Genomic DNA, 14,661 nt, shown 5'->3' on the forward strand with positions numbered 1-14,661 from the left:
TGGACTGCTATCTGTCACCATGTACCAAAATTAATTCAAAATGGATCAAAGACTTAAGCATAAGACCTGACACAATAAACTGCATAGAAGAAAACATAGGTACTAAACTTATGGACCTTGGGTTCAAAGAGCATTTTATGAATTTGACTCCAAAGGCAATGGAAGTAAAAGCTAAAATAAACAAATGGGACTATATGAAACTTAAAAGCTTCTGCACAGCAAAAGAAACCATCGACAAAATAAAGAGGCAACCAACTGAATGGGAGAAGATTTTTGCAAACAGTGCCTCCGATAAGGGGCTAATATCCAAAATATACAAGGAACTCATGAAACTCAACAATAAAAAAACAAACAACCCAATTGAAAAATGGGCAGAGGACCTGAAGAGACATTTCTCCAAAGAGGACATACAAATGGCAAATAGACATATGAAAAAATGCTCAACATCACTAATCATCAGAGAAATGCAAATAAAAACCACAATGAGATATCACCTCACCCCAGTCAGAATGGCTATCATCAACAAGACAAATAGTAACAAGTGTTGGAGAGGCTGTGGAGAAAAAGGAACCCTTATACAGTGTTGGTGGAATGCAGACTGGTGCAGCCGTTATGGAAGGCAGTGTGGAGGTTCCTCAAAAATTACGAATAGAATTACCATATGACCCAGCAATCCCTCTCCTGGGTATCTACCCAAAAATCTGAAAACATTTATACATAAAGACACGTGTGCTCCAATGTTCATTGCAGCTTTGTTTACGGTGGCCAAGACATGGAAACAACCAAAATGTCCTTCGATAGATGAATGGATAAAGAAGTTGTGGTATATATACACAATGGAATACTATTCGGCGGTAAGAAAAGATGATATAGGAACATTTGTGACAACATGAATGGATCTTGAGAGTGTAATGCTGAGCGAAATAAGTCAGGCAGAAAAAGCAGAGAACCATGTGATTTCACTGATATGTGGTATATAAACCAAAAACAACAAAAGAACAAGACAAACAAATGAGAAACAGAAACTCATAGACACAGACAATAGTTTAGTGGTTACCAGAGGGTAAGGTGGGTGAAGGGTGGGAGATGAGGGTAAAGGGGATCAAATATATGGTGATGGAAGGAGAACTGACTCTGGGTGGTGAACACACAATTGGATTTATGGATGATGTAATACAGAATTGTACACCTGAAATCTATGTAATTTCACTAATAATTGTCACCCCAATAAATTTAAAAAAAATAAAAAAGAAAGACCTTAGTGTGTTCAGGGGCTAGAAAAGAGGCCAGAGGAGCTGGAGCTGGAGCAAAGCAAGGGAGGAAGCTAATGATAAGAAATGAAAGCCACATAGAAAGAATGAAAACCAGGGTTAGTGGATAGAGACCTACCCCTGAGCTAATATTCTGAAAGAGGCATTTTTTTTTAACAACATGTTTATATATTATAGTGATGGTTGTTAAAAACATATGGAAAAGAACTTGTAGAAATCCCAGTGACAGACAGAGTGACGCATGAAGAGGTTGTTATAGGCTGAATTATGGTCCCCCCAAATTCATATGTTGAAGTTCCAACCCTGGGTACCGCAAAATATGACTATATATTTGGAGTTAGGGCATTTAAAAGGTAATTAAATTAAAATGAGGTCACTAGGGTAGGACTTAATCCATGTGACTTGTGTCCTTATAAGAAGAGATTAGGACACAGGAACATACAGAAGAAAGACCATAAAGACACAGAGAGAAGACCATCTACAAACAAAAGAGATAGGACTTAGAAGAAACCAACACTGCTGACAACTTGATCTCGGACATCTAGCCTCCAGAATTGTGAGAAAACCTTGCTGTTATTCAAACTACCCAGTCTATGGTACTTTGTTATGGCAGCCCAAGCAAATGAATACAGAAGTTTGTCATTTGTCCTATGTTCTTTCCCCAGGTTTTCTTCCTCTCGTGTTCAGCACAGCTCTGCCTCTGCATATAGGTTGGGGTAAGAAGCTTAATTTGTATCCCTTAATCATCAGGGATTTGAAGTAAGGAAATTATATGATCTGAATTGTATTTTTTTACAAAATCACTCTGGCAGTTTATGGACAGCAAATTTTAGGGAGGTAAGAGTTAAGAGAGGAGCTCTTATAAGAGGCTGCCATACTAGTCCACTTGTGAAATGATGGTGGTTTAGGGATATAGCAGAGGGGATGGAGAGTGACGAGATCAAGGGGCATGTATGTGTGTAGCTGCTCACAGGAAATGTTTTTTGGGTGTTTTTTTTTTCTGAAAAGCAATAAGCAGAGATATAATAATTCTACTTATTGAAGGCCTAGTACGCGCCAGGTGGAATACTATGGTATTTCCACATACTATTTCATGTAATCCTCACAACACCTTCCAAAGGTGATATTCTTATGAGAATTTTATGGATATGGAAACTGAGCTCACAGAGATTAAATAGTACGTGCCAGAGTCAGACTTATATCCCCCTTGTATTGATCTCCAAAGTATGTTCCAGCTTTGCTATACTAATTATATCACTAAATAATAAATCAGTAATTAATTGTGTATATAATTTGATATCTAGTACATAACCTGCCATACCTACATTTCCTGTTCTGTTCATGAGTAGGTTCTGAGCTATGTTCCTGCAGCTCTTTCTATGTTTTGCTCTTATTATTATTACAGCCTGCTTGAGTCTTCCTCCCCTTAACAACAAAGACAAAATCCTCTTGGAAGTATCCAACTGGCATAGGGCTTTGCACATACTAGGTGGTGAATACTATGTGTTTGCTGTGTTCCTAATATCATCCCAGTGATGATTTAAAAACCTCCCAAAAAGAAACATTACTGGAAGTCATTTGTTATGTCAGTTAAGCTAAAAATATTTCCTGATTAATAAAGCAGAAACTGTGTCTTATTTATATTTGTATCTTCTCGCATAACTAATCCCAGGCCTTAAATGTAGTAAGTTTCCAATAAATCACTTTTCAAAGAATAATGGTCACTATACAATTAAGAATAATTCTTAGAGATGCTTCTTCTAACACTACTGTTTAGGATGTTAGATCCTAAATCAACCTTACCCAAGAGCATAATTACATAGAAACCAGACAATTTTGAGCTTGGAAGGACTTCCTCTCATAATTTTATATGCATTTGTATAACATCAAAGACTTGTTTTATTTTTAAAATTCTACTCTTTTGGTAATAGGGACATGTTTTTTAATCTCCAAAATATGGTGGGCAGTTTGTAAAGCAAACAAAGTGACCTTCAAAAGCCTTTCAAAGAGACAAAGCTACCAAGATCAAATCCAGGGGACTACTCCCATCTTATTAACGAATCAAAGTAGAAACAAAATTAACGATGTTATCCGATAATTTCCACTGTTAACTACTTTAGTTGTATAGACATGGTTAAAGAATAACTCCATTTAATTTCTTTTCCAATAACAGTGTCCAATTTTCTGTCACACCAGGAGAAAGACCTAATCTTTTTTGCTGGTATTAAAACTAGTGACTCTTTGTTCTCCATATTGCCTCACCACGTATGCACTGGAGAAGATATTTCTGGTTGTTCAGCCACCTACATCCATGCATCCAGCTACATCTTACAGAATACTACTGATGTGTCTCGGAGAAATACGAGGTGAAATGTTTAAAAGGTACAACAACAACAAAGAATCTTGAATGAAATAGTTAAGGAAATCTCTAATTTTGTTTGTCATTTAAAAAATATAGAAATACTAGCCTTCCTGCATATTAAAAAGCAACAGCTATCCATGGATATCACAAAGAAAGCAGAAAACTATGGTTTTACTTAGATAACATTAAAGAACAGTACTTTATGAGCCTTCTATCAGTCCAGGTCAACTTTTTAAATAATTAAATAAATATGAGAAACATTTAAAAAACAATAAAATATATGAGCAAAAAATGAAATGCAATTCACATAAGGACATTTCTTATAGGCAGTAAAGATTTGAAAAGATGTTCAACCACAATAGAAATCAGAAAACTTCAAATCATTTAAAAATAAAATATCATTTCAAGGATTCTATGGATATCTTTTGCTCTCTTAAGAATTGAAGGGCTTGTGGATCCTGAATCAATCTCATATTCACTGTAAATGAGAGTTTGAGTTTGTAAAACCATCACAGAAAACAGTTTGGCATTACCTCATCAAGTTGAGCTCCCACTTACACTAAGATCCAGAAAAATCTATTCCTGGATATATATGCAAAAGAAACTCTTGCACATTTAAAGCAGGAAATTTGGGCCAGAATATTCACAGCAATACAATCTTGGAAACAAGCAAAATGCCTACTGCCAACAGAGCAGATGAACAAACTGGATTCTATGCAATGGGACTATCACACAGCAGTCACAACGAATGATCGATGGCAAGACACAACAAGAAGAATGAATTTTAGCAATACACAGTGAAGTGAACAAAGCATCCAATGATGATATGTCATTTCAAAACAATTAAATTTAAATTTATTTATTAAAAACCAAAATTGAGTTAATGATAGTCAAAGAAAAGCTACGAAATAATTTTGAAAGGACTCAGAATGGTTGGTTACTTCAGGTGGGGAAGACAGGAAAATAAGATGAGGGAAACCACATAGCAGAATAAAACTTGTCAAGGTTGTCCTGTTTGATGATTTAACTGGTATTTTTACTATATAATAATAAATGAATGAATAGATGGATGGGTGGATTAAAAGGTGACATGTGGACTAGTAATGAAAGTATGTCATGAAACAATGATTATTAATCCAGAATCCAATTCTGTGCACTACAGTCTTTTTAAAAATAAATATATTTAAAAGGCCTACAGAATGATACACAAATGCAAATTGATGTATCTTTTCATCTAAAAGAAAACTAACAACCTAGTGAAGTATTATCTAAACATCCGCAAGTTACTAACTGCCTATATCAAGAATTTATAGTGCCTATTTCAGGAAAAACAGATGCATTTTGCATTTCCTTGCCCTAAAGAAAATGTAATATATGATGGCACCAGTATATCTTTTTGGTTAAACTGAGAGCATAGGAAAGTAAATTTGTGTTTTTGGTTCTATAGTCTCTTGTTTTCTCAAGGACATCTTTGTTTCAATTATCCATTCCCTCCACTCTAATATTAAATTATCATTTAACAGATTATTCCAGTAGTATATAAATTTACTATATTTCTACTCTGAAAAAAAAAAGGCAATCTTCTCTCTTTCTCTTTGCTTTCACATGTAAACCACTGGGGAGGGGGGGAAACAAAACTATATATAGACTGCCTCTAAGTCTTCCATTTTTATTCACTCCATCATCCATTGCAATCTGGGTTTCAGGCTCAGGAGCTACTAAAATTCTTTTTGTCTATAGCATTAGTTTTTCACTATCTATACCACTGTTCCTACAAACTTAAAAAAAAATCTTACTTCTCCCATTTTAAGAAAAGCTCTTTTGGGGAAGGGAACCTGGCCCCACCTCAGGCCTCTGGGAAGGTTCTGCACCCATGGACTTCACCTTTTCCTGTGGGCTCTCTCCCTGACACATTTGTTAAAAGCAAACCTGAATAAAACGACAAATTTTAAAATGAATAATAAATGAAAACTTAAAAAAGCTCTTTCAATTTTACTTCTATATCCATTTACCATCCAATTTCTCTGCTGCCCTGTGCAAATGCTCAGAAGAAAAACGCCTCCCATTCTCTCTTGAACCCAACCACCCAGTTAGAAGTTCACACCCCCACACTACACACCGCCAAAGCTGCTTTTGTCAAAATCATTAAAGTCATAGATATTGCTAAATCTAATGGTCAATATTATATTCTAGTTTTTCTTAATCTGTCAGGAGAACTAGATGTAATTGATCAAAACTGTCTCTTCTTTGAAAAAGGAAATTTTTTAGCTTAGCATCCAGTATGCTCACTCTATTTGAGATTTTCCTCCTACCTCAAAGGCCACTCTTTATTTTCCTCCTCCTCTTTCCCCACCTCTTAACGTTGGAGACTTCAGCGCTCAATATTTGTACCTCTTTTTTAATCACCCTTAATTCCTTGATAAACCCTTTAGTCGTACAGCATTAAATTCCATATATATTGACATACCCATCATCTCTGCATTCAGGCTCACGTCCTCTTGATATCTAATATGGATGTCAAGCATAACATATCCACATGTAAATTGTTCATCCACATCCCTAATCTACTTCTGCCACAGTCTTGGCAACTCCATTTTTCTTGGTATTTAAGTCAAAAACTTTGGAATCAGACTTGACACCTCTCTTTTTCTCACATCCCACATTCTAGCTGACACCAGTGCACTAGAGCTTTAAAATATAACCAGAAGCCGACCATTTCTTACAACCTTACAGATTTCTCTGCCATCCACTTGGTCAAAATGGCCATCATCTCTGCATTTGCCCTTGACCCTGACTGCCTGTTCTCAACACAGCAACCAAGGTGAACCTTTGAATACTAGCCAGTGCAGGTCTTTGCCCTGTCGGGATACCTCCAATCACTGATATTACTCAGAGTCAAGGCAAAGTTCTTATCAGCCTGCAAAGCTTTACAGGACCTCATCCTAGTATCACACTGACACCTTCTTACTCCTGAGCCCTGTCACGTTTCATTGCAGTGACACTGACTTCCGAGCTTAGTGTGTTTGCACCTAGAGCTCCTTCTTACCAGAAAACTCCACCCAACTGTGGCTTAAGCTCTTACCTACTTAGGATCGTTGTTCAAATATCCCCTTCTCATTGGAATCTTCCCTAACCAACCTAGTTAAAACTGCAACCTCCTCCCCTACCTTTTATTACTCTATAGCCATGGTCAACATCTGACACATTCTATATTTTTCTTATTTATGTTGCTTATTTTGTAGAATGCCAGCTCATGAGGGCAGGGAATTGTGTTTCCTTTGCTCACCAATGCATCGCCAGGGCCATACTTAACAGAGCCTGGTGCATAAGATTTAATGGATTTTTGATGAAAAGTTAATGAAATGAAATATCTCCATGTGGCCAGTCTTCACCTTACTTAATATCTTAGAAGAATTTGAGAGGTGTCCCTTCCCTCCTTCTTAAGACATTCCATTTTCTTGAATTCTGTTATTTCATACTCTCCTAATGCCCACCTATATCACCTGCTACTCCTTTTCATTCTCCTTTGATAATTTTACATACATTTTATGCCCTTCCTACTTGATAACATTCCTCGAAGCTTGATTCCGGGCTCTTTTCTCTGCTGTTTTCTACACTCTTATCTAGATATCTATAATCACAGCATTATACAAGGTCCAACAATTAAGTTCGCGAACTCATCCTAAAAAAAGTGCCACATACCTCATTACTGAATATCACTATGGTCACCTTCGAAGTACTCCCCTTGGGAAGCTATGCACTCATGCCAGCACCTAGTCCACCCTTCAAAGCAATTTTGGAACTCTTTTTCTGGAATGGCCATCAGAGTTGTCATATTAACCTTGATGTCCTGAATGTCATCCAAATGTCTTCCTTTCAATATTTCTTTTATCTTCAGGTAAAGAAAGAAGTCATTGGGGACCAGATCAGGTGAGTAGGGAGGGTGTTCCAATACAGTTATTTGTTCACTGGCTAAAAACTCCCTCATAGACAGTGCTATGAGGGCTGGTGCATTGTCGTGATGCAAGAGCCATGAATTGTTAGAGAAAAGTTCAGGTCATCTAACTTTTTCACGCAGCCTTTTCAGCACTTCCAAATAGTAAACTTGGTTAACTGTTTGTCCAGTTGGTACAAATTCATAATGAATAATCCCTCTGATATCAAAAAAGGTTAGCAACATCGTTGTAACAAGTTCATGAACTTAGTTGTCTGACCTCCTATGCTGATGACTCTCTTGTATATTTCCAGACAAAACTCTCCTTTGATATCCAGACAAGTACAACCGCTAAGATGTCACACAGGTATCCTAAACTTCATACATCCAAACATATATTCTTGATTTTACCCCCACCCATGCTGTTCCTCCTCCAGTCCTCCCCAGTTTAGATAGCACTGTCCTCTTCCCAGCTTCTCAAAATAAAAATCCAGAAATCATTTTTTTATTTCATCCCTTTCCTTTACCATCCATATGTTATCCATCACCAATTCTTTGTTGAATTATACCTCCTAAATATATCTTACTTGTATCCATTTATACCCATCTTTACTATATCTACCACCTTATTCCAAGCCACCATTACTTAATGGAGAGGACCAAAAAAGAGCTCCTTCATTTGTCACCTAGCTTCCAATATTGCCCCACCTCCTTATCTAAGTTTTTCTTTATGCTACAGCCAGAGGTGTCACCCTACCATCTAAGTCACACAATGTCTTTCCCTCCACCTAAAAAACTCCAAATGCTTCCAAGTTCACTAAAAGAATAATCTAAGCTCCTTTACAGGATCCTCAAAGATCTTGCCTGATCTGGCCTCAGCTCACCACGCCAAGCTAGTCCTGTGAAATTCTTCCTCTGGCTTTCTGGCTAAGGCACGCTGAACTCCCTTCACTGTCTAACTCACACTAATCTATTAGCTGCCTTAGGATTTCTGCACTTACTTTTTTTTTTTTTTTTTCCTGCATAAGAACAACTTTTGTTTACCATGTCCTGGTCTGGCACTTTGAGGTCTCTGCTTTAAAGACTTCCTTGACCACTGCATCTGAACTAGATCCCTCACCCTATTTATCCTCTGTCTTGCAATGTTATTGAATTGTCCCATAGCGTTATCTTTAATTATTTTGTTGTTTATTTGTCATTTTTATCTCTCTACACTATTTAGTTGTACAGTTCATGAGGGCCTGCGTCCTGATTCAAAATTATATCTTCACAGCCTAACACTGTTCCTGATACATAGTAGTCTCTAAATAGCTATTGCTTCAGCAAATGAATGGATGACTATGACAAATCAGAAGAGAACGAAGCTTTATTTTTATGTTGCCCTGTGGATTTAAAGAGTCCTTTTCATCTATATATTTTGTAAAATATTGTCTCTGTTGATATTCAAATAATAAAGCTAATGCATTGCACCTAAATTTAATTTTTAGGTTGTGATATAGATTAATTGAAAACATTGCAAGGATAGTTTCATGTGTGTGGAAAAAAAATAATCCAAATTTACCTAAGTGTATATACACTTCTCCATGTTTGCTTTTCCATTTAAAATGTTATTAAAGCTTTAAAATAAAAGTTCTCATTTTAGTCCTTTGGGGAAAATGTAGTTTTGCTTATTTTAGTGACCTACTTACTTAGTAACATGAAGAAATGTTAATGAAAATTAGACTCTCGATAAACAGAAAGGTGCAAGGAAGCCTTAGAAGTGGACGTAGCAATAGACCAGCTACCTGACTAAGGGTTTAAAGATGAAAGTGTGAGTTGTGGCCCTGTCAGTTACTAGGGTTCTTGAGCAATTCCTTGGAGCTTTTCTCTGCCTCCTTTCTAACAGAGAAATGATGCCTGCCCTGCTTATCTTTTTGTGTTGTTGCAATAATCTTAGATACTGTATGTGAAGGACAATATCTAACTGTAGATATTGTGAAGGACTCCACTAATGTGAAATCCTACTATGTTAGTGAGCAAGCTTGCAAAATTCACCTTAATGCTCCACTCCAATTTCAAAGAGGTTGTGAAAGATGATCTAAGACAGTCATCTATATTTGAAGTGTTTATGATTCCAAATCATGTGCCTCCAAAAGCTGAGATGAACAAAAGGTTGTGTAACCCTTCGGTAAGCGAAAAACGGGTAAGGGCTGGCTTCCTAAACTATGTCCTGGTGGTTAGTACTCTAGCTATGCATTTTTAAGAAGGTTTATAACAGTGTTAAAAGTAGATAAGAGCACGGGGGGCGGGGGGGTGATTTTCTAGCTCCTTTGTAGAAGGGTTTACTTGTGTGCCCCTTCTAAGCAGGTGCAAGCTACTTCAGGATGCTGGCAGACTGATTTGTCAGAGGCTGAAAGAACTTTACCCCTTCAGAAGTCCCAATCTAGCTTTTCTCACCATGTCTCCTTCCTTCTCTTCTCACCTTTCCCCCTTTTCTTCTCCAATTGGAGAATGTGGGAAACAAGGGAGAGGAGATCCTGGAGGGATGAAAAGAAGAGAACTATTTCAGTTCCTTTTATTCCCCCCATTGCAAGCTGTGCCGCTGAGTTAAAAATATGTAATTTAGTTTCCAAATCTATTTCAACCCCTTCCTGGCCTACTGAGCAATCACAAACCATCCAATTTCAATTCAAATCTTTGCTTTTAGCTTTATTTTAAATGGAACACAGCTAAGTAGTATAAACAGATAGAAAGTAAATGCTCCACAAAGGGTGTAGATAGGATAAAAGGAACCAGGAAGTAAATCCTATGTATTTATAGCATACTGGTCAAAATATGAACTGTTTTTGTTTTATTTTTAAAATTCCAAACTTTCCACAAACTATAAAATGTCAAAGAAGGGTACAAACTTGTGGCATCCAAGAGTCTATGCTAAGAATGAATTTTCCTATTATTTTCTGTTAATCATATTTCATTTACAACATCCTATAAACAGATTACACATTTTCTGCAGGTGAGAATTACTATTCCTCTGTCACATTTGGAATACTACACACTTAGAGAGAATGACCCACTTCTAAAAGATGAATCACATTTACCGCAAATATTTATGAGCATAACCCCCCAAAAATTGTTCTATAGTAAATTTTTAATTATAAATTAACTGCTAACACTTGAAGTAAGGTGAATTTAACCCCTTCCCATAAAGCTATAAAAGTATCTTCAGGTAGGTAATGCAAATCACTAGGTAGTGACACCTGAGATGTAATAGTACCTTTGAGACATTTCGGCTGTACTTCAGTACTAACTAAAATCCAGTGATGGCTTACATAGATTGATTTCACTCATTTTATTATCTATATAATATAATGAGAGAGGGCAGTTCCTAAAAAGGATCCATCTATAATGATCCCTTCTTTCTTCTGAATTATAACTTGCATCATAACCAACTGGGCAGATATTATTTTAGCTTTCAATATTTAATAATAAACCATGTAGTTTCAATTACAAATTTTCACTTTAATTTATGTTCAGGTACATCAATTCTTTAATGAATATTTAAACAACATGTAGTTTGATACTCCTGTTATTTTTTCTTTACTTGAAATGTCAAGTTTAAAACTTTTATGAGCAGATAAATCCTCTTTTATTGACAAAATATGGATTTAAATGGTATCATATTATCTGAAACATTCTCCACAAAATTATGTTTGATCTAAAGTGATAATTTCCCAGTCACTTATGAACGATTGTGCATTGATAAATGATTCACTTCTGTAAGAAAGCCTCTTTTCCGATTTGCATAAAAGCCAATGCAGTGCTGAGCATGCCTCCCTGGAGAGGCAATGTGAAAAGAACCAGGAGCATCTTTCATCCTTCTCACTCATCTTTACCACTGTCAACACACAAAGACTCAATTACTACCCTCAATGGCTCACCATAACCTCAATAAAATCCACAAAAGAGTGGTTTGGATCAGAAGACCTGACCTGATCCCAGCCTATCATTGATATGCTATGTGTCCATGTATAAATCACTTTCCATTTCTAATCCTCAGTGTCTTCATTTGTTAAACGAGAAGAACAAGACCAGATAGACTCCATCCAGCTCTACTTCAGCTTTACTCTATCCAATTTTATTTTATCTCCAACATTTCTTTCTAACCCAGGACCACACTCCTAAATCATGTCTAATTCTGTCCTCTTTCACAGGAATGTCCTACTCCCTTTTCACTTTCTCCATTCTCCCATCAACATCTTATCTCCTACACATCCTCAATGGGAAGCTTAAATTTCTCTGTGTTTAATATTATGTGATATTATATTATACTCTATTCTTTCATATACTCTATTATTATATTACATTATATTATATAATATATCATATTATATAATATATTATATATTATATTATACTCTATTATGTTATACACTCTATTATTATATATTATATTACATTGTATATTATACTCTATTATGATATATACTATGTCATTTTATAGCATCTGATATCCTCCCAATCTGCATGGGTTTGACTTTTTCAATGCACAACGTGACCTGGGTTCACATCTTGCCCCACGCCCCTTACTAACTGTGAACTTGGACCTGTTACTTAACTACCCAAGCCTCAATTTCTTCATCTGTAAAATGGGGATAGAAATAGCTTTCTCTAAGGGTTGTTAGGGTTAAACAGTAACATCTATAAAATGCTTGGCATATATGAAAATTTAAATAAATACAATATTAGTTGTCATTAATGTTACTATTACTACTAGAAGAGTATAAGCTCCTTTAAAACAGAGCTTATATCTTCAATTTAATTCTAAGGCCTATCAAGCTCAATGTAGTGGAAAGAACAGGGACTTGTGGGTCAGAAGACCTGGGCCCACAAATCTGATGAAGTCACTTGTCTTCTCTGAATTGTACTGAGAAGATGTTTGAGGTTAAGAATTATTTTCTTGAGATTTCTGTGAACCTAGTGCCTAGCACAATGATTGCCACACACAGATTCTCATTACACAAGCAAAGGGAATATGAATATGAAAAAGAGCAACAATACTGTTATGGATGCACTCCTATTAGACTTTTTATAAATATTTATTGAAGTAAGAAATAAAGCTGAAACACCACTGACTCCAAAGTCTTAGGAGGGAAGCAAATGCCACTCCCCAGATAAAATTTCATCCCACTGTAGAAGAGAAGAGGGAAGGACTGGGTTCTCTAGCAGAGCTGGCAGCTTCCTGCCCCAGTTTCATGTCCTAGGTAGAACAAGGCCGAGGTTTTGGCAGAAGGACAGACACCACGTGGGAGGACAGGGGACTTTGGATCAGATGCCTCAAGTGCAACCTGCTCTGAGCTAAATGGCCAAGTTCAGGGGAACCCCATTCTCAGGCACAGAGTGGCAGGGTACCTGAGCCCTGAGTCCCCATTTTTGACTCTCCCCCTCCAACCTCCCCCACCCAGCAGTCAGGTCTCGGGAGGTAATTAGTGTGGGGGAGAAGCGCAGCTTCTGAGGGGGCAGGGAAAAGGAAAAGTATGGTTGGGGGCGGTCTTCCTGTCAGAGATCATATCAAGAGAGGGGAGGAAGGGAGAGAAGGAGGGAGAGAGAAAGGGGGAGAGAGGGAGGGAGAAGCAAGGGAGGGAGGGAGGGAGGGAGGGAGAGAGAGAGAGAGAGAGAGAGAGAGAGAGAGAGAGATTTTTCATTTTTACACGCGAGGCATACCTAATGATTTTCCCACAGACAGACAGACAGGCAGACCGAGAGAGGGACAGACAGGACACACTTGAGCGTTTGAAATCGTTCATACCCCCAAATCCAGGACGCAGCCTGTTGTCATAACCATCGAGTAAACTGTCCAGAATGCGGGTAAAATTTTCCGGGCATAATTTCTCCTCCTTTTGGTTCTGTCCTGGGGATTCGTTTAAACTGCGAACGCAAAAATATGAGGGTGGATGGGGATTATTTTAAGATTCACAGAACAGGTGGAAACAGGTTTATCTTCTAGTGAAAGAGTCGCCTGCCCCAAGCTAAAAGAGGCAAAGCTGAGGGATGAGGAAAAGGCACTGGGAGGAAAGACGCACCCCGCGCACACGCATCCCAGCATACACACTCTTCTTGCACCCGGTGGCCTCTCTACTCTCCGCGTCTACGCCGTCACAGAAAAGCCTGGCTCCGGCCCCTAACCTTACAGGGGGGCCAAGAGGGTCTGGTTTGCCCTGGGAGGGGCGGTTGGCCGGAGGGGGGCAGGAACCGGCCACTTCTCCACCTTTTCCTTGCCCCCAGTACCCCATGGAACTCACCAAGCCGCCAGGCACAGGACGTGCAGGAGGGCGAAACTGACCCCGAAGGACGTCGCGATCGCGGGTACCTTTTTGGCAGAAACCATCTTTGCAACATGCCATACTTTAAGACTGTTCACGTTTCCAGGCTCTCCAGATGCCCTGAGAAGGGTGCGAGGCGAGGGCAGAGGCTCTCCGCGGCGTGCGCACACTCGCGCTCACACTCGCCCGCGCTCAGCCAGCCCGAGCCGCGGTGGGCGCGTGTGTGCACGCGGGCCAGGGGGAGGCGGAACCTGCCTTTCCTCGCCCCCTCCTTTTCCTCGCTGAGCTCTCAGTGTCTATGGAGAGCTATATATACCGCTCAACACCCTTTCGTGCCCGCACTCTGAAGCCTCCGGGGTTAACAGGGGAGCGCTTTCACCGAGAGACTGAGCAAGTTTTTGTCAGACCTTTAACTTTGGGGTGCAGAACCAGGGTCTCCCACCCCCCCTCGGGGCCGCGGCACCCCCACCCCAGGTGCGTCCCTTCCACAGCAGTGCCTGGCCTCCACGTCTCCCTCCTGGTCCCCCTCCCTCCCGCTGGGATTTGGATCCAACCAATCAAGCTCCTCCCTCCTTAGGTTGTTGGAGGACTTGTTTGTACCCATTTTCAAGGCTGGAGGTGGAGAAAGGGTGGGATGTCAGCGATGGCTGGGCGGAGGGGTGGGAGACCATGATGAGGAGAAGGGATCAAGTCTAGACCGAAACGTCCTCTGAGACCCTCCTCTTCGGGTGCTGCGTGGCGGGGTGGGGATGGCGAAAGAGGATTCTTCCTGGTAAAAGGGATTGCAACTCGCTG

At 39.0% G+C, this 14,661-nt stretch overlaps 1 protein-coding gene across 2 annotated transcripts in view; it reads right to left on the bottom strand.

Moving 5' to 3' along the window:
• GABRA4 (gamma-aminobutyric acid type A receptor subunit alpha4) overlaps positions 1-14,353 on the bottom strand; it is a 196,245-nt gene extending 181,892 nt beyond the window's left edge. Inside the window, exons 1-2 of one of the 2 annotated variants that reach the window (XM_074324636.1) lie at positions 13,846-14,353; positions 13,353-13,471 (exon numbers count right to left, since the gene is read on the bottom strand). In XM_074324636.1, the coding sequence (XP_074180737.1) occupies positions 13,353-13,471; positions 13,846-13,931 (205 nt within the window). In that variant the 5' untranslated portion in view covers positions 13,932-14,353. The remainder of the gene's footprint in view (positions 1-13,352; positions 13,472-13,845) is intronic. The other variant, XM_019741054.2, reaches the window with a different exon arrangement.
• Between the last annotated feature and the right edge of the window lie 308 nt (positions 14,354-14,661).

This window comes from Rhinolophus sinicus, linkage group LG02, assembly GCF_036562045.2.
Source record: "Rhinolophus sinicus isolate RSC01 linkage group LG02, ASM3656204v1, whole genome shotgun sequence".
In the NCBI taxonomy this organism is placed as follows: domain Eukaryota; kingdom Metazoa; phylum Chordata; class Mammalia; order Chiroptera; family Rhinolophidae; genus Rhinolophus; species Rhinolophus sinicus.